A 24,011-nucleotide genomic window follows, 5' to 3' on the forward strand; every position below is an offset into this window, starting at 1 on the left:
TGTTATTTTCCATGATATATCCAGTTTTGGTATAAAGGCATCATAAAGACTGATAACACAGCATTCTGTGAGTGGTAAAACTTTCATACAGCCTGAGTGTGTATGTGTGTGTATGGGGGGAAACCAAGAAAATCGAACACAAAACCCCACTAGCTAATGCTTAAGTAACAAATGCCACCAAGTGCCCATTTTCTGAACAACTCTTTTCAGATGAACTAAAGTGAAATGTTCTTTACAACTGTAATCCTCAGGAAACAGACCCACCAAAACTTCTGATTTGCTGCTATTTATCCCCTGGCAGAGTCATTATCAGCCTGCTAGATTACAGCCTGCAGTAGATACTGCCTAAATACTGAGAAAAAATTTTAAGTTAGTGATAAACTTCAAGTGCTTCAAAAATCACTCAAAGAAGCTCTTGCAATAAATGGTAGACATTATAGGAATTTTGGTCAATCACATGACTTAAGTTTACTGGTGTTATTTCTGTCACTGTTGTATCAAGCCTCAAGCTGACAGTTGTTTGGACAAGGGAAATAGGAAAAGAGTTACCTGCTCTGGGTTTTGTGATGTCTTATTTTACGACTTTGTGCATAGCTGTTTATGTGGTATCTACTTGGTAACTTTGTTCTGATAATACGTGCCCTACTGAAGACAGTAGGGCAACTAAAGACTGAAAGTTTGTAAAACAGTTTGACTAAATATATTTATATTAAAGTATAAGATAGCACTTTCAGAGTATAAGAAATATTTTAAAACCTCTTTGTCTTTTATCTTCCTTTGTTTTTCTTGGCCAGAGACCTCTGATATCAGGTTTGGAATAAATCAGAATCCACTCAGGAAGCCTGCTAGAAACATTAAATTTCTGCAAGATTCAGCTGTCCTTCATAGCAGGTAAGGTATCAAAGCAACCAGAGTAGTGTTACATCTCCTATTCCCTGACAGCAGGAATGAAGTGACAGAGGTAAATATAAACTTCAAAGAAAATTACTTTTAAGAAGGGCAAAGGCCCAAAAGTTGCAATTCTAAGTTTAAGTAGGGTAAAATACCTCTGTCTTGTCCTTATTTTTAATCAGAAAAGGCCAGAAAGTTTAAATGCTGAGATCTTGCTACAATTATTTAACGCAGAGCTTTAATTTTTCTATATATTAAATACAAAATAAGGTACCAATATTTTGGTGAAGCATGCAATTAAAGTGCATATGGAGGCCATTTTCAATTTCAAGTGGTACAACCATATCAAAGGCACCTCAAGCAATTACTTTCCTTCCTTCTCCTTTCAAATTGTTAAATTTTATGGGGTTTTGCTTCTTCCTGGAGTAGCAAAAATCCTGGTTTCTCTTTTGTTTAAATGTTAATCCATTAATGAAACAATGAATCAAGATAAAAATACCATGTCCCTCTTGCTTTTAAAGAAGAGCAGTTGCACTTTATTTGCAGAGGATTGGGAAACATCTCCAGGATCATTTAAAATTCATGATTGATTGCTAATTTTTAAGATAATTTTCCTTTCCTTTTTTTATTTTAAATTGCAGGTAACACATCTGACTCAATGTCTGTTGTTTTAAAACGCTCCTTAGTAAATACAAGTGTACAGTTTGCTCCTATACGTGCCTCATTTCCAGATTTTCTCCTCTTTATCCCACTCCCCCAGGCTTCAGAGTACCCATCTCCATGGCAACACTCGATAAGGTTGGTGGGTGGTGTTATCACAGCAGGCTTCCCCACAGAAGGTCTCAGCCATATGGATTATTTATGAACTTGCATGACAGCACCAGACCCACTGAAATACTTCTTGAGCAAGTTTTCTTGTCTCTGAAAGCCAGTGATTCAAAACAGAGCAGCCTCGCTACAGCCAGCGCCCATGAGGAGAGAGGGGAGGAAAGGTAGCATGAAGGTGGTCCCTGCTCCCTCCTCAAAGCTTCCTTGCTGCTGCCTGCAAGCTTCTCTTGCCCCAGCTGAGCACCTAATGACATACACCATAAATCATAAGTGCTATATGTGTCAGTCAGTGAAACTGGAAACAGTGAAACTTGTGCTTCTGACAAGAATAATAACCATGACTAAATGGTTGCTACAGCTGGTGCTGTTGTCAGGAGGTGCTGTTGCAGATACACTGCAGTAGTTCCGTGACTCTGAGTTAGTCCCTGGAATAAAATGGCAGTTTGGCTTTGCCACTTTATTTTCTTCACCTGATTTTTTATCCTAAAGCTTTCAGACCAGCCAGTGAAGATGTTACCACCTTTATCCCACTCTTCCTTCTTCATCCCATTCAATTCATCCCTCATTAAGGTAAAATGCTCCAGATTTGAAAAGCTGAAGCATTTACAATGCTGAAGGTGACTCATTTTGAGAGAACTTGGTTAGTGCAGTTATGATAATTAATAGGAGGAGGCAGTAAAAAACATCTGGTCTTGAGACAGAGGGGAAATTTGAAAAATAAGAACTCAGAGAAGAAGGAAGCCAAGATCACAGAATATAGGAACCACATTAAAAATACTACCTTGACAGAAGCTTTGTCACTTGTCTTCCTTGGATACAGATTTGTAGATGCAGACTGGGAGAGAATACCGAGATATTTAAGGTATTGCTGAAGAGACTTGGCCAAGTTCACATCATTTTCCCCATCATAAATTCTTTCATTATCTGTGTTTTGTCCAAAAGTCCTGCACAGCAAAAGCAAGCAGAAGAAAGTTACCAGCCTGTCCAACATACAAACTGGCCAATTCAAAAGCCACTGCAAACCACTGAAGTTAGTCCAATACTTAACAAAAAAAGTCACTCAAAAAGCTTATCAACCACGAAAGTATAGAAGATTCACTGTTTCAGCAAAAGTAGTCAAAAAATCTTGTGCTATTAACAATTTATGGAATGAATCAAAGCTAATGATTCTACAGTAAATCAAATAAAATGCCACATCAAGGCAAAGATACATTCAGAAGAAAAGGAAAGAAAACACTTGCGAAAAGAAAGCACTTGTAAAAAGAAAGTACACATGAATAAATTGCACCCCAAAGAAATATGAGATGGTTCTAAGATTTAAAAAAAATTGCTGGATGATGATGAGATTCAACACCAATTTGGCCCTGCACCAATTTACAGAATACAAGACTATTGGCTATGCAGAAACAACAGAGCAAGTCAGTTCCAGCAAAGGGCTTGAAAAGAGAATAATGAGACAGAACAAGTATTTCTTCTGATCTTCTCATGTGCCTGGGATTCACAGAATAGTGGTGTTTTCTGAGCGGTTTAGACAGATCTTGGTGACGTTTGCAAAGGAAGGCTAAAAGTTTGATTAAATCATGGCAGTGCAGAGGTGTTTATATGGGATTCAGAGTGCTGTGTGCGATGAATCTGAATTATTACCAGCTGTCCTCATCTATCTCAACAACATGTCAATGATGACGATAATTTAAATGTCAGCATCAGTAACTATTTCATTCCTTGTGGAAGAAAGCAGAGAGAGGGTTCCCAGCTCACTTCCTCCCTTGTGAGTGATGCATTGTTTTGAGGGAAATCACCTTTTTAGTGTCACCATTTCCTACCCACATTCCCCCACACTTCTCCAATAAAGAACAATCCCAGGTGGAAAGGCTTTCCAGCTCAGTGAAGGAATTTGACTTTCAACATCTCTCTGTCACTGTAAATAAAGTTTTATTTTAGCAGCCCAACCCTCGGTGTTTATGTAGGGGCACAGCCTGAGAGAGCACTGTTAGATCATTTTCCAAATCTCGGGTTTAATTACATTACTTTATGCACAAAGTAACAGACTTCCTTCCATGCTCACAGTTGTATCAAATGGGTGTCCCTACTAATGTAATGCCAATAAATGTAATTAATAATCTAATTTACTGTGGTGGCTTTGCAACCAACAGTGCTCACAGGGTTGCTCACCGAAATACCAGAAAACCCTCTACTTCCCCCAGTGTAAAACAGGCAGGCTCCCATCAGGCACAGAAACCCTAGGGAAAAAAAAGGTTACTGCACAGCACTGTAGCAAACTTGAGATAATTTATTGTAAGTCCTTCTTCCTTCCTATGCTGTTTGTGTTCTTCTCGTATTTCAGGGCTCTAAATTCTGCCTTGTGATGGAAGGTGGACATGCAGGTAACATTATCCCCCTCCTTTTCAACTTAAAGCCAGACTAAAACTATTCTGCATTTCTAGAAAGAGCTGGGCAGGATTGCTTTCTGCTTCAGTAGAGATGAACTAATCCAAAGAGCCTCTCTTCATAGAAGGGATCCCACTTTCCAACACTCATCTTTCATTCAGTGATTAATTCCAACACCTATCTTCTCCTTTCTTCACTAACTTTGAAAAGAAAGGGAAAATGAAAAAAAAAGACTGAATTCTGCCCCAAGGATTTCCACTGGAGCTAATGGGAACTGAATGCACAGACAAAAGACAGCATTTAGGTTGGCTTTTCCAACCCTTATTTACAGTACATAATCACTGTCACTGGTGGTAAAAGCAAAATCTGAGCTCTAAGATTTCTCATTTTTCTTATGGAGACAGTAATTCCACTCATGTTTACATTCCACACTAGATATCATATTTTATGTTATAAACATTTAAACAATTAAAATGTAAAAGACTACAAAGCTTTACGTTTCATTTGATGACAACTTTATTAGGATCCTATGAATACATATGAAAGATTTAAAAAAATTTTTATAGTTCACCTTGTTAATGCAGAAATGAAATGCATTAAGTGAGCTATTATTGCAAGCGAATTAAAATATTTCTTTTAAATTTGACAGAGTGATATTGGAAAGTGGATGAAACACAAATATATAAAAGCACTTGGTGAGTAGGAGAAATGACAGCTGAGTTCTTGTTGTGCATTTTTTGGAAGTATTTTCAGTTTTAATTTATTCTGAAAAATTACTTCGCATACAATGAACTTTAGAGCAAAAAGGCAATAGCATATAGAATTATTTTTCCACAGAATATTTCCTACAAAACTCAGCACTCTGGAAGCTTTTGTGTGGAGATATCTAAATTACTGTACCTCAGCTATTTCTAGAATGTTCACCATTAATAGATACCACATTTTTTAGAATAAATTTCTCCCTTTTAAGTGCTGAGAGAATCTTATTACTGACTTAATGATGGTTTTATTATAGAAATGATGCTATACCCCATTTCATACATTGAAGTTTGCTGGAAACGTTTGTGGTTTTGCCTAATTGCACCAATGAACACAACTGACATCTATTCCCTGAGAGCAGAATGGACTTTTTTCCTTTATCTTGATACTCTTTCAAGAGAGGGTTTTTTGAAATTTAATAAGGACCCAGGAAATACCATGTACACTCCAGTTAGCCAACAAAGAAAGAACTTTCATCTTGAAATCAAACTCCCACTTTCAGCATTTTTTTTTGAGATGAAATCCATGTCTTCTGTTTCATCAGATTTCATATGCACTAATTTAGCCTAAGTCAATTTACCTTTCAAGTGTCTGAGTCTATTTTCTTGCTCTCACCAGCTCTGTGGGGATTAATGACTCATTAGTATGACTTCATATTGTCTTATTACACACGTTACCCTTAATAAAAGGTCTTCCTGCCATAATGTTTCTTTGATAATTAGATACCTACATTAAGTTGCGTTTTAAATTATTTAATTATTATCTCATAAGATTTTAGCAATCACACTGAGCACACCAAACATAGAACACACTTGATCAGAATCTACAAGAGACCAAATTTCCTACTGTTCTCTGACCTACAGAATACTTTGCAAATGGACAACCAGAAAAATCAATTAATGCTTTAAACTGTTGGCACATAAGATAATGCTTTCAGAAGCACAGCTTGGTAACTGCAGAAAATCTATCCACAATAGAAAGTGCTATATGTGAGCACATTTGAAATTCTGATGTTCCTGAACTGTCAATACACAAAATGGATTATTTTTTAACATATAGTTCTAGTTAAAAATGCAAAACATCTCAAACCTGATTACAACAGGAACTCCTAAAAGTTTTCAATCTGAAACCTAAATAATTCCTTATATCTGCTTATACTTTTTATTTTTATATAACTGAATCTGGAACACTGCAGAATACAGTCTTGATCTCATGGAAATCTGGCCTATTTTGTCCTACTCTCACAAATAAAAGTTTTAGGTTCACTCATTCTAAAAAAGTATCCCCAGAAGATAGTGAAAATCATTTCTGATACTATGTACAGAGAGTAATCCATTCTGTAATGGCATTGTGTGCCATTTCTAAGCAGTGAAAATGTTTACAGATTCAAACACATGTTGTTATCACATTTATGATAATCCATAGATCACTATCATCTTTGAAAGTTAACTTTCTACCTTACTGCACTTCTGAAATATATGATGCTGCAATTTTAAGGAATGATTTTGAATCAGCAGACGTGAAATACAGGGTAGAATATTGAATTAAATCAAAACAAAATGAAGCAAACACAGTTGAAGCCACTGGGCAATATCAATTATGCAGCATTTTTATTTCCATAAAAGAACAATATAGAAAAGAAATGGTTCTGCAGTATATGCAAACCACATACTGCAGTATATGAAGATCTGAAGCCTATCAAGGCTAGAAGCTCAAATTCTATCCCACCATGAGGAGAGTTTTTTAACAAAAAGCACTTTCTTTCAATGTCACTACTTTTGAGATTGTCGTTCTTAAAATCATGCAAGAGAAAGCAAAATTTGCCATTTTTAATGTTCCTAAAATTTACTTCTGGGGTTTGTGTGGTTGGGTTGCACTTCAAAGCCTGTAGGACAGAACAGACCAGGTAAAAGAGTATTTTTATATGTGTAACTGTATATGAATATATATATAACTGTATATATAACTACAGGTTCTACAACCATATAATTTTACAGAATTACAGATGTGTCTCTTGCAATCAATAACTACAAAGTCATCCCTCAATACCTTTCAAGTCATATCCCAACACTATTTTCTGTCATGGGAACTTGCATGAATCTCTCCTTCCTGGAAAAATTTTTCAACTACCACTGGGAATCTACAGACATCAGATCAATTATAGCTATGTTTTGGAAGAATATGACTTTGAAAATATAATCAGTTGCTCAGAATGTCACTCAATACTTAGTCCAGAATAAAATGTCTCCTGTGGGTGAGCTACTGTATGTCTGCCTTTTTAAGCAGGTCATAAGTAGAGATGGCTGAATTGACACTAGAAAATGCATAAATTGAGTGAAAGGTCTGATGTTTTGAATTCTGACACCTTAATTAATGATAGAAAGTGTATTTTCTTAACTTGATGATAATCAGAAAAACAAGATTCATGGTTTTAATTCATTCTGTCCACTGAACACTGGTGTGTTCAGTGTGCTGTATGACTATTTTCCCTTTATCATACAAATAGTGGTTTTGGTGAGGTTTTTAATTCCACTTCTGTTCCAGTCTATTCCTTATCATTTGGAAACCCTTCCAAAACCTTACCAGGCAAAAACACCATAGAAGACTTACCTTCCTGCATCAGATCCTTCGGATGCAAATACATCGGGGCGTCTGCTGTGGATTTTGTGAATGGTTGAGAGTTCCTGACCAATAACATGCTGAGTATAATCATCTCGCCAGGTAAAACCTGATAAATAATGAAACAAACAAACAAAAGCAAATACACTCTTTAATAACTTGGAAATTTGGTAAAAAATATATAAACAATGTTAAAAATAAAAAGAAGCTTTGTTCAAGTGGAACCCAAGAATGAATTCCAGATTCTTCTCTACTGTATGAAATTTTATTAATGAAATCTTCCTAATGAAACTTCCTTGCAATGGGAGGAAGGCAGTAAATCACGTGAGGACATTTTGAAAGCCTTTGGTCTCTGCAGAATTTTAGCTGGTTGCAAACTAGCTTTAACAGATATAAAAGGGTTCTTCTGGACAGCTATGGAAAAAAGTGATGCCACTATCTGGTATCTGTTGAAGGGTTGCTTCACTTCTTCCCCATTCACAGCACACTGTCCCTTCCCTGTTTCCCCCATGACACTATGGGTTTAGAACATTAAGGAGTTAGTACTGCAGTTTTAGTATAACACACGTGGAGGTCAGTTTATGTTATCTTTACATTTAAATGTTGTGACAAAGAACTTTACAACCAGGGGGAAGTGCAACTGTGAAGTCAGATTCCAGTGATTACTCATTAAGCACGTGCACTGCCAATCTCATGGTAATTATACTTGAAATAATAACTCCAAACATAATTGTTGCCCGATTTGTAGATTTTTAGATGTTACAGTAACAATTCAGTTCATAGAACTTGCCCATGCAACTATCTGTAATTATCTAATAGCTAAATATCACATAATTGAAGAGAATTTCTGCTTTTATGCCACATGCAGCGAAACACCACAAATCTCTCAAATGAATATCGATAAAAGTTCCAGATACGGTTATCCTGAATATATATAGTATATATATATATATAGTATTTTCATATATATATATATATAGTATCTGCCTGTAAGAACCACCTAAAGAACAATCCTCTCTAGCACCAGATGGAAGCTGTTGGATCTGCTTGTTGGAACCAGGAAGGGAAGTTGTTAGAACTTGGAAGGAGGATTTCTGGTTCAGTCCCTATTCACACACACGTTATAAACTCCATCTCCATCTGCAGACATCAGGATTGTTGGCATGGGCAGTCTCTTCAGATACAGCTAAAGCATCACCATGCGCAGAACATGTTTTTATGTGAACGTACAAAATGAGTCACCATGAACCTATGATTATTTTGGTGTAATGTTATTAAAATGATTTTTAAAACACAGTTGAGATATATGTGTATATAGAGTTATATATGTTATATATATATTCAATATATTCAATATATTAATTCACTGTTGCTTAACACTACATATTTCTGTTTGTTTTATAAATTCATGAAGGAGAAAAATTAAGACAACTTTTCAGTTTAGAAGAACGTGCAACATAAAAAAGTTCAGCTAAAGTACATATAAACTAAAATAATTAGCATAGCCATAAAACTACTAATTTATTAACTATGTGTCCAAAATCACTAGAGTTTCTCTTTCTAAGTCTAAGCTAATAGTTACCCTACTAAAGGCTTAAAAATTCACAATAAATAACATAAACGTTGAAGAATAATAAACATAATTACTCAGAAGAGCTTGGTTTAAATTAAAGCAAGAAGAGTTCAACCATGGAGTTGAACATACAGACAAGAAATTAATTTCTCTCAGTCCTGAGCAATGCAGGTTTTTATGCCTCCAAAAACCAATGTTTTCAGTAAAATAGCATAGGAAATAATTGTGATGCCAGTTCTCACTGGTCATAGGAAATAATTGTGATGCCAGTTCTCACTGGTCATGAGAATGGTGTGTCTTTTGTTATCTTCAATATATTTTTTCTCCTGTAGCACTATTTTAACATTTTATCCTAATGCATTTCAAACCATCCTTAATGCTGTAAAAAAATATAAGTGTGGCATTAAAAGAGAGTAAATAGATGAAAGAAAAACAGAATACTTGTTATAGATCTTAAGAAAGTAGAGTTAATGGAATATGTTCTCTCAGCTGTATCTCCAGCGCTTCTACCTCACTGCAGAGTTAAAACATGACATGGATGAAAAATACAGATTTTAACTAAATCAAAAATCCCCTTGTCAGTAAGTTAATGCTACTGTTTCTTATGCAACAGTCTCAGGAACTGCAGCGTGCCTAAAGGAAACCTTATGCCAATCATTTTCCAGCATTGTTTCAGTTTCAAAAAAATATCTCCCACACACTGAGCTGAATAAAACAGCACGTTGAAGAACCATAATGGCACGCTGACAGCTGCAATCAGAGTTAAGGTTGAGAAGGAGCATATGACGCCGTACGGTGATTTCCTGTCCCCTTTGTCTCTGCCGTCACACCTCGCGCCAGCTCCGGCCGCGCCACCCAATTATTACAATTTCTGTCCAGTGACTGAGCAGGATCACAGCAGTGCTCTTGTACACGCATTACTTCCATGTCAGTAATGGGGAACGGGCTGGGGGGACTCCCAGCCCCTGATTAACCATCCCCCCTGCGGCAGGTCTGCCGGGACCGGAGTCTCCCAGCCGTGAGTTCCCACAGACGGACAATGTCAAGGAAAGAGAGAAGGAGTCTGGCAGACACCGCAGTGACGCAAATACGGTGACAACACCAGCAGCAGATACCAAACTGCTCTCAGTTGAACATCACTGATAGGAGTGGGACCCAATGAAAACCAACCATAGGTACACATGACCCCTACAAAAAGCAGCGCTTTTCACCAGTGTCAGTCCAAGGTTTAATTATTTTTTTATTTCAATTGGAATTCCGTAAGCTAAATGTATGTGAAAAGGGAATGCCAGTATAAAGACACTGAAGGCAAGACATTAATACCTTTAGTAAACCCTACCTGCAAAATCAAAACTAATGGAGTCACTCTAGCCACGTCACAGTCTTTCCTTGTTATCATCAGGTATCTCCCCAGATCTTTTCTTCCCACAGAATGGTTTATTATTATTATTAACCACAACCACAAAAAGGTAATGAAATTACTCTTGTTTTAACCATTATGTTCAACACTTAGCATGACTATGTCAACCGAGAGTGCATGTCTAAGAATTATTTTATTGGTTGAAATCAAATCAAAAGCAAGCAGAGTAAATAGTGAAGAAAACAGTTTCACAGATTCACACTGGTAAAGATAATATTAGTTTCTGTCTCCAAAATTAAAGTAAAAATTGTTTTCACGTTTATCATACAATTTCACTTAACCTGCTTAATTGGCTTTGCTGCTATAACAATTACACAGAATTATTGAAAAATAATCAGAATTCAAATACATATTTTCTTCTCTCAGCTGTTCAATTTTTCTAAGGAATGGTATTCTTTTGTATGTTTTTGACTCTGTTTTCCATTTTAAAGGAACTTGATGTCCCTCCAAATATACCTGACCACATCTTTAATGCATGTAAATTGTAATAGCAACAGTTGAAAATATTCATCTGCTACTTCTCTGTCTCAATTTATTCCAGTTCAGAATTATTCATACAAATAATCTTCCCTTCCTCTGAAGGTCTAAGCAAGAAAACCAACAGCTTTTTAACACTGCAAAGGAGATCTCAAAAGAGCTCAATTTAAGTCCTTTAAGGAAAGAACAGTTCTCATTGCCTAAAGATCTGGCTGTGCAAATCTTCCTGCTCCTATTCCCAACTCAGGCCAAAAAAACCCAGAATTATTGAGACTTGAAGCCAGAACAGGTACTATTTTTGAGTTGTGACATCATTTTTCGGTAATGTTATCCATTTTGTCCCTGCATGGTGGATTATAAAATAAGTTTTTCTCTGAAATACCTTCAACTGCTACTTCATTTCAGCCAGGAAACTCTCAGCTGTAGAGCTCAGAGACTTTCATCCCCCATGCCATGTGTTGCAAATTGTTAATGCCTACTTTAGCTGTCAGAATGTCTGCAGAATTGGGAATGATTGGCTTTCTTCCCTATTTTCACAACAGACAGGTCAATGTATAGACATGCCTTTCTGCAGGCTGCCTTTCCACATTCTCCAAAGGACCCGCACTTGTTCTCATTCCAGACCTCCTTCTTCAGAGCTCAAGGACATACCCAGTAATGTTCATATATTTCAGCTCCAGCTAAGTCAAAATTGCAGCTTTAATGCTGAGGTAGCTGTGTGTATAACAAAAGAAGTCTTTCAATTGCTATTGCTGTATTTTCTACTTAAAATTGAAGCCAAAAAATAAAATCCTGGTGTTTCCTCTTAAAATAGAACTTTGTCCAAAAGCAATTTTGCAATGCAACTTGCAATAAGTTCATGGCAAAAATAACGACAGAGAAGTTAAACCCAGTTCTTAAACCACAACCTTTTAATTCCTCTGTATCTTTGTATTAGAATATTCACTTGTACTGAAAATTGTGACTAAAGATGGTTTCTACAAAACTGGAAGAAAATTTGTCAAGACACTTTCCACTACACTTCCATGAAAACTTACTCTAATTGAATATGTTTGCTTTGGTCAGACTTTGTGTTTGCCTCCTAGATGACAAGGATCTGGTACAGACTATATTTGAAGAGATGATTGGGGTTTATAAACAGTCATCTCCGCCGTTGTCCCATACATTTCAGTAGGAACTGTGGTCACCTTCTCCTGAAAATCCTCTAAAGCTTTTGGTTTTTTTCCTTTCCTTTTCCAGTGCCGAGTACTGGACTTGCTCTGCTGAGTTTGTTGCCCTCTTTTGGAGTTTCTACTGGGATCTTTCTAATACTGAGGAATTTCAGTTGCTACATTCAGCAGTGATTCACTCACAGGCAAAGAGCTTCCGTTTGAATGAACAGATGAAAGGGCTGCCTAAGGATTATGGCTTCAAATTTTCATACATTGTTTTATTATACATAAAAGTGGTAATCTCCACAGAATTAAATTACCAGCATGATCTGCTTACAGCCCTGATTTTAATTTACTCTAAGTAACTATCCCAGAAGGTGGAGGGAAGGCTTTTTTCTTCAGTTTTTTGAAATTTCTATTATTTGAAAAAGCCAAATGAGTGCTTCATTTGCCAAAGTTATTATAAAGTGCTCTCACAGGACTCAGTATGCAATGTTTCCTTACTTTTATTTCAGCTCTTGTAGAGAGCTACAAATAATTGGTTTATACAAGAGAAAGTTTCCAAGTGTTACATAAGATTTCTCTGCCACTGGAGCTGATAGTAATAAAAGAATAATATGATAATGCAAAATATATCTCCTGACTTCGACCTAGAATAGACTGCTTTCCAAAGACTAGAACAGAATGGATACATGAAAGGCTTCCCAAATCCTTGAGATAAGTCCCATACTATTCACCATGTTGTATAAAGCTTTCCACAAATTGTTGACTCAATCTGAAAGCAGATCATTCCTTTCTCAGAAATTATTTTGAGGAAGGAAGAGAGGTTGTCTTGCATGGTTGTAATTTCATAGTAATGTTCAACTTTAATTTAACTCATGGTCAATCACACCCTTAACTTGAATGTCTTTCTGCTGTGTCTAGGCTGTGACATATTTATTAAAAACCAATCAACTATAATATATGGTGAGTAAAGGTGCACCTTCTATTCCACCCTTTCCTTCTGACCCTGCACTATGCACAGACATTTCCTCAGTGCTGTCAGCCCAAGGAGTTTTCATGAACATGAAAAAATATTCACATGCACTCAAAATAGTGATACTAAAATAAAGATGAGACTACTTTACTTGTTTCACCGAGCTTTGAACCCAGCTGTGGTAGCTGACAATCACGTCAAGATGCATGTAACTATTCCAAATTTAACCCAAAAGGTCTGATGTGACTTCTACAATGCAAAACAGTTCTCTTTACTATGTTAATCCTCTGCAATCCCCTTTTAGAATAAGAATTGACGATCTCTCAGTTTCTGTCAAAATATCTTTCATTTTTCTCTTCCTTTCTCCTTCCTTTTCTACATTATTCCTTTCCAAAATGTCTTACCATCACTATACACTTCCATTCATCTCAGACACAGGATCTCAAGTATGCAGAAACTGGTTGTAATACTAGACTATACAATGCTAAGAATGGAGATATTGTCCAAATAGTAGTTAACAATGCATACAAAATCAGCAGGTTTTCCTTCTCATTTTATTTTATCCATTTCATCTCATGCTAACAGTAGGATGACAGCCTTCTTGTCATGAAAAATATGGTTCCTGGGAAAGGACTTTTGAAGTGTCTTCAGTCTGGGAATTAAAACATCACCTGTAACAAGGTAGAATTGGTCGAAAATGTCCCAGCACTTAAATCAGTATAGAAAATTAAGTGGATATACAGGTTATGCTTATTCTAGCAAATTCATCTCAAATCTGCAGTTCTTCATGTATTTTTAAATGCTTATGAGCAGAACTGTTCTTTCAGCTCTGCACAGGGTTTCTCACCCCCATTTTATGTAACTGCTGAACTCTCATTGACATTTGTGAAAAATCAATTTTCGGCTGTCAGAGGAGTGTTTTGAACTGCACATGCAAAGCCAATACCCAGGGGTGCCACACCAGGCTGGACAGCAATGGCTGCAGCTGCAAGGGCACCTCCACATTTGATTGGGAACATAAGACTTTCAGAAGGAAGCACAGAGCACATGCTGACGGAGTGGAGGGAGGGTTACAATGAGTCAGAGCAAAGGCTTCTCCAGGATACTCCCAGTGTACCGCATCAGGAAATCCAACATACCTGAAACACTTTCCCTAGCAAAGGCCTTTGATCTCCTACTCACCATGCCCTCTCCTGCATGACGAACTAAAGCAGATAAAAGATAATTTGTTTATTTTAAAGGATTGGCAAAAACTCTATATACAGTTTGTGGGGAACCATATCCCCCATTTTCCACTTTTAAGCCATCTCTCTTGGACTGTAAATTCCTCCTGGGAGAGGCCATATATTGCATGCATTTGCAGAGCCTCTTTCCACAGCAATAACAATAACAATAATTGTTATTGGTGCTATTATCATTAATAAAAGCCCAGCAGTGGCAGAAGTGAGGGTTCCCTTAGGAACCTTGTAAGGATCATGGTGGCCTAAAGCTGGGAGTTTTCCAGGTAAGTGCATTAGCCAAGCCAGTTTGCCTGAAGCAAAGATCAACAATCTGCAGGTCATGCTGCTCCCCCAAAATCTGATGAGGGCTCCCCAGGTTTCATTTCGAATTCACCCCATGTAGAGAAATTCACACAGTGAATTTGTGCAGCCCTGCAAGGTAACATAGCATTTTCAGCCAGAGGAGTATTTGAATTATCTTCTTTTTTATTCTCTTGTGCACCTAAACTTTATGGGTGTTGACCCTCCAACCTACTGCAATGGAGGATGTAATTACTGTCCATTGCATGACAGATAATTTTTTTCATTTAAGCCTTTTCAGTCTCTGCATCTCAGGGCTCTGATTTATAATCAAAATACAATTGACAAATCATCATACCATTTGTAAGCCAAGGTACAGTGTCTGCCCATGTTTTAGCTGGTGTTTATGGGAAAAAATTATATTATTTTACTTATTTTAGTCAACAATGAAAAGGATTTAGTGAGAGAAGCTCTGACTGCCATGATTTTCAACATGGTATTCAGTTTCCTTCCCTTGTTGCATCCAGTTAATATCTTAGTGAGCTTTAATAACATTTTTGGACAATTCATATAGTGCTGATTCATGGATTCCCGCTGATGCTTTGTCAGCTGCACGTACTCTGATTTCTTTCTAACTTCTTTAGTGTCTTCTGAGGTTGATATCTCTGAACACTTAAAATATGCCACGCTCCAAGCTGTGATTCAGTTTTACCACAGTGTACCACAAGGCTACTAAGAAATTTTTTTTTTTAATCTCTAAATTATTTTTTTGAGCAAGACTGACAGTGAATTAAAATATTTACACAGGAAGAGCTGGAATAATCAGATATGAACTTAAAGCCTATAAAATCTGAGTCTTTATGAGCACAGTTGCTGTTGATGTCCATTAATAACAGTATTTCACTCAAAAAGCTTCATCATTTTTTGCTCATAACTATACAGAGAAGTTAGGTTTAAATGTCATTTAATAAAAAGTCTGACTAACAAAATGCCTCAAAAAAGAAACAATGATATAACATTGAAATAAAGCATACAGAGGGAACATGAAATTCCTATCAGTCTTGGGAGCAATTTTACCCTTGTGAGTTCTCTGTTCAGCTAAAATATGAATATTCTGAAATAGCTCCAATAATTTCCTGCCACCAAGGTGTAACCCTAACTGCACAGACCCGCTATACCCTCTGTTCTCACTATGAACTATAGAGAACTTCCTCTGGGCAAAAATCATGGTTTGAGGTGTAGCCTGGACCTGCAGGCTGAGCCACAGAGGGGGGAGCACCATGAGGAGGGACCAGGAGCACACTTGCCTCCTTTTGAATCTGCCCTTCGACCCGTAATGCAGCACAGGCTCCGAAGTTCACTTCTCTATCTGCATCACAGAGAGAACAAAACACAATTTCAGGGGTTAAAGTTGTACTGCATTTCATGAAGTATCTCAATGCTGTAGAACTGGGCTGGCACAAACAAGGAACAGCGAGAAAAGCAGAGTCCACCAGGAGCTGCTGGAATGTGGTGTGAACTAAGTGGCAGGTCATGGCTGGGCTTCGCGAACAAAGATTTGGGAAGGGCTCTACCCACATTCGTTGCAAAAGTGGCAGGTAGTTGCTTTTTAAATTAACTTCAGTGTATTTCTATTATTTAATAAATATAAAGAATTGAATATATTTTCAAAAACACCATTCATTCCAGGAATTTGTCCATCAGCAGTTCTGAATCTGTACAGAGCAGCAAATCTCCTTCAGAGCAAACGCTGAGGTGAAGCAGCAATGATGTTAAAGCATTTCGAAACATTGGTGATGTAGCTCATGTGTCTCTCTCACACTTAGTATTGTTACAGAAGATAAGTCTTCCGATCACTGGCTGCCAGCTTTAAGAAATAATGATATATTTCTAGATAATCGACTGCTACCTATTACCATACTTTTGAGGTGGTGGAACATTCATGTGCCTTATTTTCCACTTCCTCAGGGTATTCTGGTTAAATGTCACATGCATTTTTCTCCCATGTTTAAAAAAACCAAAACCTGCATATTAATTCTTTTTAAGGGAGCCATAAACGTAATAAGAAAGGAACATTGATTATTCTATTCATCTATAACCTACTCCAATAGGCATATAAATAATACTGGAAAATGTAATGTAGCTTTAATTAACAGCAGTGCTACCCCCATGTTATAACAATCATGAGAGATGAAACCTGCAGCAATCAATCTGATTGCTCTGAGAGCAGTTTAAGCTGATTCACAACAAAAGATACGAAGTTAAAATGCCAGAATATCACATATGTTTTACAAGTATATTGTTATTTAAAGTAAGATCTCTGTGTCACTGACCAGATTTCTGTTTCTTAGTAAAGAAACTTTAAGCGACTCTACCCGAAAATGTAACCAAGAGTAACTAAGGTGTCCAAGAGTTCCATACATTCCTCCATGGTGGTTTCTAATATCAGAATAAAAACACTAAGAACTGTCCTCTTCTCACTCCAAAATGCTTGTGATTCAGTTCCCCAAATCAGGAACTGAATCAGTTGCTCAGGAAGGCAACTTACCTACAAAATATTCACTATCGTGGCCCCAAAAGGCACAAATCACATAAAGGAAAGAGCAATGAGTGAATAAACTATTGAAAATGTCCTACTTCATCCATTTACGTGTTGCCTTCATCTGCTGTTCCCTATTCACATTATCTCACACAGTGTTAGGACTTTCAAACAGAAAAAAATACTTTTTTTATCTAGAGAAACAATCAGTTTATTTTATACTGTAGGACTATTTGTTGCAAGGAGTAAACTGGAATCTAGAATTATCTTGTGTTATTTACTGTGACACATAAAACAGAAACACAGGGAATTGCAAATTCAATGATTTATTGCTAATTTACTATTACTACTCACCATTTATTTCTATGTCTCTATATAAACTATATTTATAGATTTTACTTTACATACATTATATGACATTAAAAAAAAAATATTTCCTTCCCTCAATTACTTCTCAGCTAAATGCCAAAGGTTCAAACATATAAAGTGAAGACATCTGTCTTGACAGCCAAATAAGACTGAGATTTTGTACTTTACGTTATATTTAGCAGGGAGTTAGGTTTGGTCCATTTTGCTCTATGCTGTACCAAGGTATGCCCTTGAATCTATGACATTTTTAGGTGCCGAATGTATTGTGTTACTCAGAAAGATAATTTTTGATCATTCTGTTTGATTTAAAGTACATTTGGTCAAGATTTCCAAGATTACAGCAAAGATATTCTTATCCACATTGATATGTCATACAAAAGACAAATCTTTTTCACACTTATTTTGTATTTAGGAAAAATCTGTTTTGTTGACTGTGATGTTTATATACTTTGTGTGTGTGTAATTTGGGGGGGGGAAGGTTGTGATCCCCATTACAGCCAGGGTAAATAAGATTGTCCCAATACACCAGCTTTCAGCTGCCTGAGCACCACCACCAGTACAAGGTGTGCTGCAGTCCTCAGGTGTCCCTGCTCCTAGAGCACCACTCCTGCACACTCAAATGTCACCCAGGATTCCCCCAGTGGCACCTGACACAGAAGCAGGGCCACTTATTTCCCTAGAGACTGAGCAGGTTCTTCTGTGAATAAACACACTCCAAAAAACCTTTCTCTCCATCAGTACTGGTGAAGTTTAGCTAGACAGTTGCCCAGAACAGGGTTTGCCCCACATTTTGTGCAGCCTTGGAGGTCACGAGGCTTTGCAGGATGTGGTTGGATGAATGAGTGCACAAAACCCCTCCTGAATGGAAACTTGTGTGACTGTTGTACTGAAAAAGCTAAAGGGGACCCTTTCCCACTCTCCCCACGCTACATGGCCTCACATTGCTAACAGGAATAGGAAGCAGTGTGATTTTTTTGTTACTCCTGTTATCATTCATATTAATGTCATATCACACAGATCTGATAGTCCAAATGAGGACCATGCTGGTTGTAAATCCTGTTTACTTTTAGTGTAAGCTCTTCAAATGCCCCTGAGGAATGCAAAGCATTTTTCATAAAACAGAAGTCAGGCCCATGAAAGAATAACTTGTCAGATGTTAGGATTCAGTTATCCCTAGCTGTTATACCAAACACCCTCATGTATACAGCCTAGATATATCACTTCTCCTATTATTCTTTGCATCATTTTTGTTAGCCAGGGAAAGTGTCCCTGACATAGTTTTGACAATTCCACAATTAATTTGTCTTCATTTCATTGTGTCCTTAACAACACTATGTAGTCAACAGATGTCAAGACTTTCCAAGTGGAATGAAGCAGAAGTGAGCTCACATCCCTAATAAATTGTTTATTGAATATTTATTTTTACTTGGATGACATAGTGCTAGTGAATGTGCTGGTGGTAAAGCCCATGCTTACAGGCTGCAGCACAACGTTTATTGAAGCAGCTATTCTTGCCAAATCTATATTGCATTTATAAATCTTCAAAACAAGCCCCGGTAAATGTCACTTCTTCTTAAATGCTTGGCAGAATCAATGACAAGTGATGCTGCCTTTGCCCTTGAAGAATTCATGTGTTTGGATCTGAGTCCAAATTCTAAAAACCTGTTCAGAAAAACACGCAACATAAACACACACGCAATGCACCAGAAGCACCAAGGAAAGAAAGGAAAATTTACTCTAAATACAAAAGTTCAAGAACAACAGGAAAAATTGTCTATGGCTTTTTTAGACTTTAATTGTAAGCTCTGAGAAATACACTACTACAAAGCCCATAAACTTACTTCCATTCTGCACTGGAATATTTTGCAGTGTCCAACCATATGCTACCCAAAACCAAACAGTTGATTTTGATATGGTTTTAGTATCACATTTTTGATCAGCTTTTGAAATAAATATAAATATAAAATAAACTAAAAATCAAAATATAAAGTTATAATAACTTATTCTAACAAAATGTAGAAACTATTCCGGCATAACATCAGGCAATACTGTGCACTGTGGATTTGTGTTTCCAAAATATGTACCCTTCATTTTCCGAATGATAATTCTGATTTTTTAAATTATATCTTCGAATTCCCAGAAAAATGAAACACAAAATCTGAGCAAAAAGAAAATCTTATATCTCCTCTAACTTCTTGAATGCCACCAGTGAATTGTGGAACAATCTGCTCAGTGTCAGTGGGATGCCCATCTCCAAAAGTGGAGCTGCTCTGTTAGCAGCAAGTCCAGATTTGTTGTCGTGCCTGACATGGCACAACCCAAATGCTTTTCTAAGGAAAGCATTGCAGCACCCTTGTTTTCCATCTGGTTTTGTAACAGTCATGGTTTAAAAGAGTATGGGGTAGTCTAGTCAGGGTTCTGAATTATACAGCAAATGCTATTCTTCAAGAGCATGTCAGCTGGCTTAGGGTAATGACATGTTTCTGTGGCAGAGCTGCAACTACATCATCTTTTTGCCCACGGTGGATTTCTCAGAGTTAGGGGAATTTGTTTCCCTGAGGAAAAATGCTGTCAGCACAGGGCAAAAAAGAGACCAGATAAAGAGAATCCATGCAGATACAGAGTGGAAAGCCTCTCTCCTTTGGAGTTATAATCCCCACAGCACCTTAAACCCTCCAGCCATGGACAGTAGGGGATGCAGCCCTCTCTCTTTCCTTTCACAAGAATCTTTTCTTCTGGGGAGAAATTGGACATGTGGTTCTTCTGACTTGGCCCACAACTCTCTTCATGGCACCTCCCTCCCTAACCAGAACCAGCATCTCTTCTTAGCAAAACCTACACTTGTTTCACTCCCAAACAGTGCTGAACATGTTAATTAAACAGAAAACAACTGGTAGAGTTTGTCATAGAAATGACATTGCAATGATGCATGAAATCTTGGGGCAATATTAATTGATAAAATATAAAGTGAAATGGAAAAAAGCAAGGATTCAAATCAAGACTTTCTGCTTATTGGTAGAAGAAATCATCATAGTAAAATAAGAAAAAAAAAAATTAGTCTCCATCTATTGACAGCTTCCAGGCTGCTAATTGCCTCAGAATGGAAAACTGAAATGGGAGTAGTTCAAAATGAAACAAAACCCCCACAGTCTAAATGGTGATGATGAGCAAAGCATGACTTCTCAAGCACACATCCAGGAAAATGAAAGACAAAAAGATGATGAGATACTTTGCTACTTTTTATTTCCAAGTTAAAGAGAACACATTCACCAGAAAAAATAAAATAGGATGTATAACCTGTCAGCAATTTTACTCTATTTAGTAGCATCCCTGGGGATGGTATGTTGCAGTTGGTATGAAGAGGTTTCTTGGGCTCCATGAGACTTTAGAAAATGTGATTATTACATTACTGCATTGTTTTATTCTAAATGAAAGATAAAACCACTGTGCTTACCATTTAGATTTGTGTTTGATGTCTGCAAACAGCGATTTGTAAAGCTTATAAAAATGCTTAAGCACATACCACTTCTTTTTCTCTAATTCCTGTATGCTTTGTTAAATAGTTATCTTAATGCAACAACAGCAGGATATTTTGGATCTTTACAGGAGAGACGGATTACATGGCAGCCACTAAATATTGGCAAATCATCACACGTTGTACAAAGTTTTCAAAGGCATAATGCAAAATCTTTCATTTCACCCACCAACCCTGAAGATATCTCAACTGATAAAAGGAAATATTCCAGCTCCCTGTTTGCAAATTACTGAAAGACAGGTGTTAAGATGCTGGAAAGCTGCTCTTTCACCAACTCTTTTTTGGCTCTGTGACAGTGAAGTGAGAACCTGCTGGAAGGAAGAAATGATTCTCTGTACCCTCCCAGCCTGTGATGTTGACTCCATACAACTGTAACTGACAGCCTTGATTTGGAATAATTTGGGGAAATATTTAACGTTCCCTAAACACAATGAATTAAGGGGCTGGAATAAAGCTTGAGGGAAGAAACGCTGCCTGTTCATGGTATTGATTGCAATGAAATCTAAATCTGATACAATTTCCTATTACGTAAGAATGTGTTTAGTCATCTCATATTCTTCACTCTGTTCCCTGTATCTCCCTAAAAAATGTTTAGGGTTGTGTGACAGCGATGAAGTACGACAGGTTCCTAATCTGCAAAACAGCTGAAAAATGTTATTTTTCACAGAGGCAATCCCACATTTGTCTGCTGCCTGATTTAGAGTTTCCATCTGGGCAGTTGGCAGTCATTCCCTACAGATCAGGCTACCTTGAAACGTAGCAGAGAGGCTTTGGGCAAGCTCTGTGTTAGATACTCAGTAAGGGAAGAACAGTTTCTCACTAAAATCACTTCCATTTTCAAATATTTCAATCAAATGAACAACAGTTTCATTTCCATTCTTCAAAAACCAGAAATGTAGAAAACCACTTGAAAGCTGAAATTGCCATCATGGGAAGTTCGCTGTGCCCTAAGTCTCTAAACACAGTTTGAAATAGACCAGTTTAGTCCACTCATTTCTCCTCTATCTCTTCTTCATCCAGAAATAAATCTTATTAGGAGGGTTTAAAAAAAGAAATTAAGCTATCCTTGTGATGAAGAGACAAAGCCATTATTTCTAGAAGCACTATTTCATTAGGAGCATTCTCTGCACATCACTGTTCTCTGCATTACACATAAAAAAATGGAACTGCGGTCACCTTCTCCTCTTCCTCTTTCTGTTACCATGTTGTTAATTCCAACTGCGAAGCCACTGACCCTTGAAATTATTTTCACATGCCTGGAAAACACATGTGGCTTTTCTTTACCTTTATCTTTCTAGAATTGCTCCTTCAAAATTCCGTATGCCCCCCCGGAAAATACTAATTCACACGGGTGAATTAACAAATATCAAAACTTGGCCTTAGCTTTAGCCTTAGAGACTTAAACCCTCTAATGATGGAATTCCGAGTTCAGCTTGCATTATTCCTCACAAGTAACATAAAACCAGGTTCTGCTGCTGCAGCTTAAGCATAGCAAGATACACCCTGAACTCTCAAATCCCTGCTTCTTATTTGTACAAGCCAGGCTATGAAAACAGACACCTCTAATGAATTCACTGAGAAATCCTTAGTAGAAATAGCAATGGCAGACTTAGAGATATAATATTTAAAGCAACTGCAAAATTGTGCTTTCATCAGGAAAGGAACAAAAGCTTTGCTAGTTTTGAAGCTTACATTTATATTCAGCATAATAATTCAAAGTATCATTGCTTGCCACTATTAGGACACAGAGGTCAAATATGGCAAGTAAAAAAAAAAATTACATTCAAAAGCTACACAAAAGAGAAAATAGGCTCAAATTGTATGAAGTGCAGTGACATTATTTAAATGTCTTTGTTAATCAGGGTCCTGACATAAGAGATGGTGCTGAGAAGAATTTGCTCTTCAGACTCTTCTCAGCATGGGTCAAATCTGCTTAATATTCCAAACGCTGAGTCTAGCTGAACCGCGTTACCCCTTTATGATCTCTCATCTATTTTTTTCCTCCTTTGAATTCAAGATGCATTGGTATTTTCAGTTTTCATCACTGCTAAAGGGCAGGGAAGTTATAGTATAAACAGTGAAGTTCCTTTCAAGCCTTGTTTATAATGATTTATACATTATAGAGCTGTTAGACCTGCAGAAATTTTTGCAGAAATTCAGAATACAGAAATAAAGTAGTCTGGGAATATATTTGACATTATGGGTTTTTTTTCCAGTTGCTCAATGAGAAACAATGAATAGGACTATCTGCTGATTCATACATGAGAAAATAAGAGTAATCTAGTTTCCATCCCACAGAGCCATAAGACTGTGAAGCCCATGCAAGCAAAAAACGATGGGGCCCACAGAACATTTAATGTACAGATACTGTTGTGTACTTATCTACATCAACATCCCATTTGAAGTACACCCACAAGGACTGTGGAGGATATTCCAGGTGATCAGTTATCACTTTTTCACGGATGAAGAGAAGATAAATAAAAAGATCAAAGTCATGCAAGTGGTAAATCTTAGCTATTTGCTGGTGGTGTTTGTGGAGGGTAAAACAGACTCCTTAAAATGAAAGTTAGCTCTGGCCTTTCTGTTGGCACCACACTGGAGAGGGTGCACTCCGCAATCAAAAGATGAAGACCCTGTGTTCCTCTATGGTTCCTTCTTCTCCAAGTACTCGTGTAGCTCCCCTAGACAGCCACAAGCTTTATCCCTTCCAGCTGCTTTGCTGTCATCCAGGCTTGCTACCTGAAGGCTCCGGAGGCTGTTTCTGTTTCCCTGCCAAAATACTCTGAGGTCCACAGCAGACTTTCTCCCATTTCGAACAAGACATACAGCACAATGAGAGGACATGAAAGAGCAGCTGGACAGTTTGTTTTGATTTATTGGGAACATTATGGGATTGCCCAGAGGTCTTGGTCAGAGTCCAGTTGTGCTCATAGCTGTTCCAGCTTGTCTGCAGCAGTGCAAAGCAG

The 24,011-nt window shown here is 37.3% G+C and overlaps 1 protein-coding gene across 1 annotated transcript in view; it reads right to left on the bottom strand.

Moving 5' to 3' along the window:
* The window catches only part of PTPRN2 (protein tyrosine phosphatase, receptor type N2), a 577,227-nt gene that overhangs the window by 413,066 nt on the left and 140,150 nt on the right, over nucleotides 1-24,011 (bottom strand). Inside the window, exons 4-5 of the mRNA XM_017819358.1 lie at nucleotides 7,477-7,594; nucleotides 2,501-2,663 (exon numbers count right to left, since the gene is read on the bottom strand). Of these exons, the coding sequence (XP_017674847.1) occupies nucleotides 2,501-2,663; nucleotides 7,477-7,594 (281 nt within the window). The remainder of the gene's footprint in view (nucleotides 1-2,500; nucleotides 2,664-7,476; nucleotides 7,595-24,011) is intronic.

Source organism: Lepidothrix coronata, unplaced genomic scaffold (assembly GCF_001604755.1).
Source record: "Lepidothrix coronata isolate B3197 unplaced genomic scaffold, Lepidothrix_coronata-1.0 Scaffold74, whole genome shotgun sequence".
Lineage (NCBI taxonomy): Eukaryota > Metazoa > Chordata > Aves > Passeriformes > Pipridae > Lepidothrix > Lepidothrix coronata.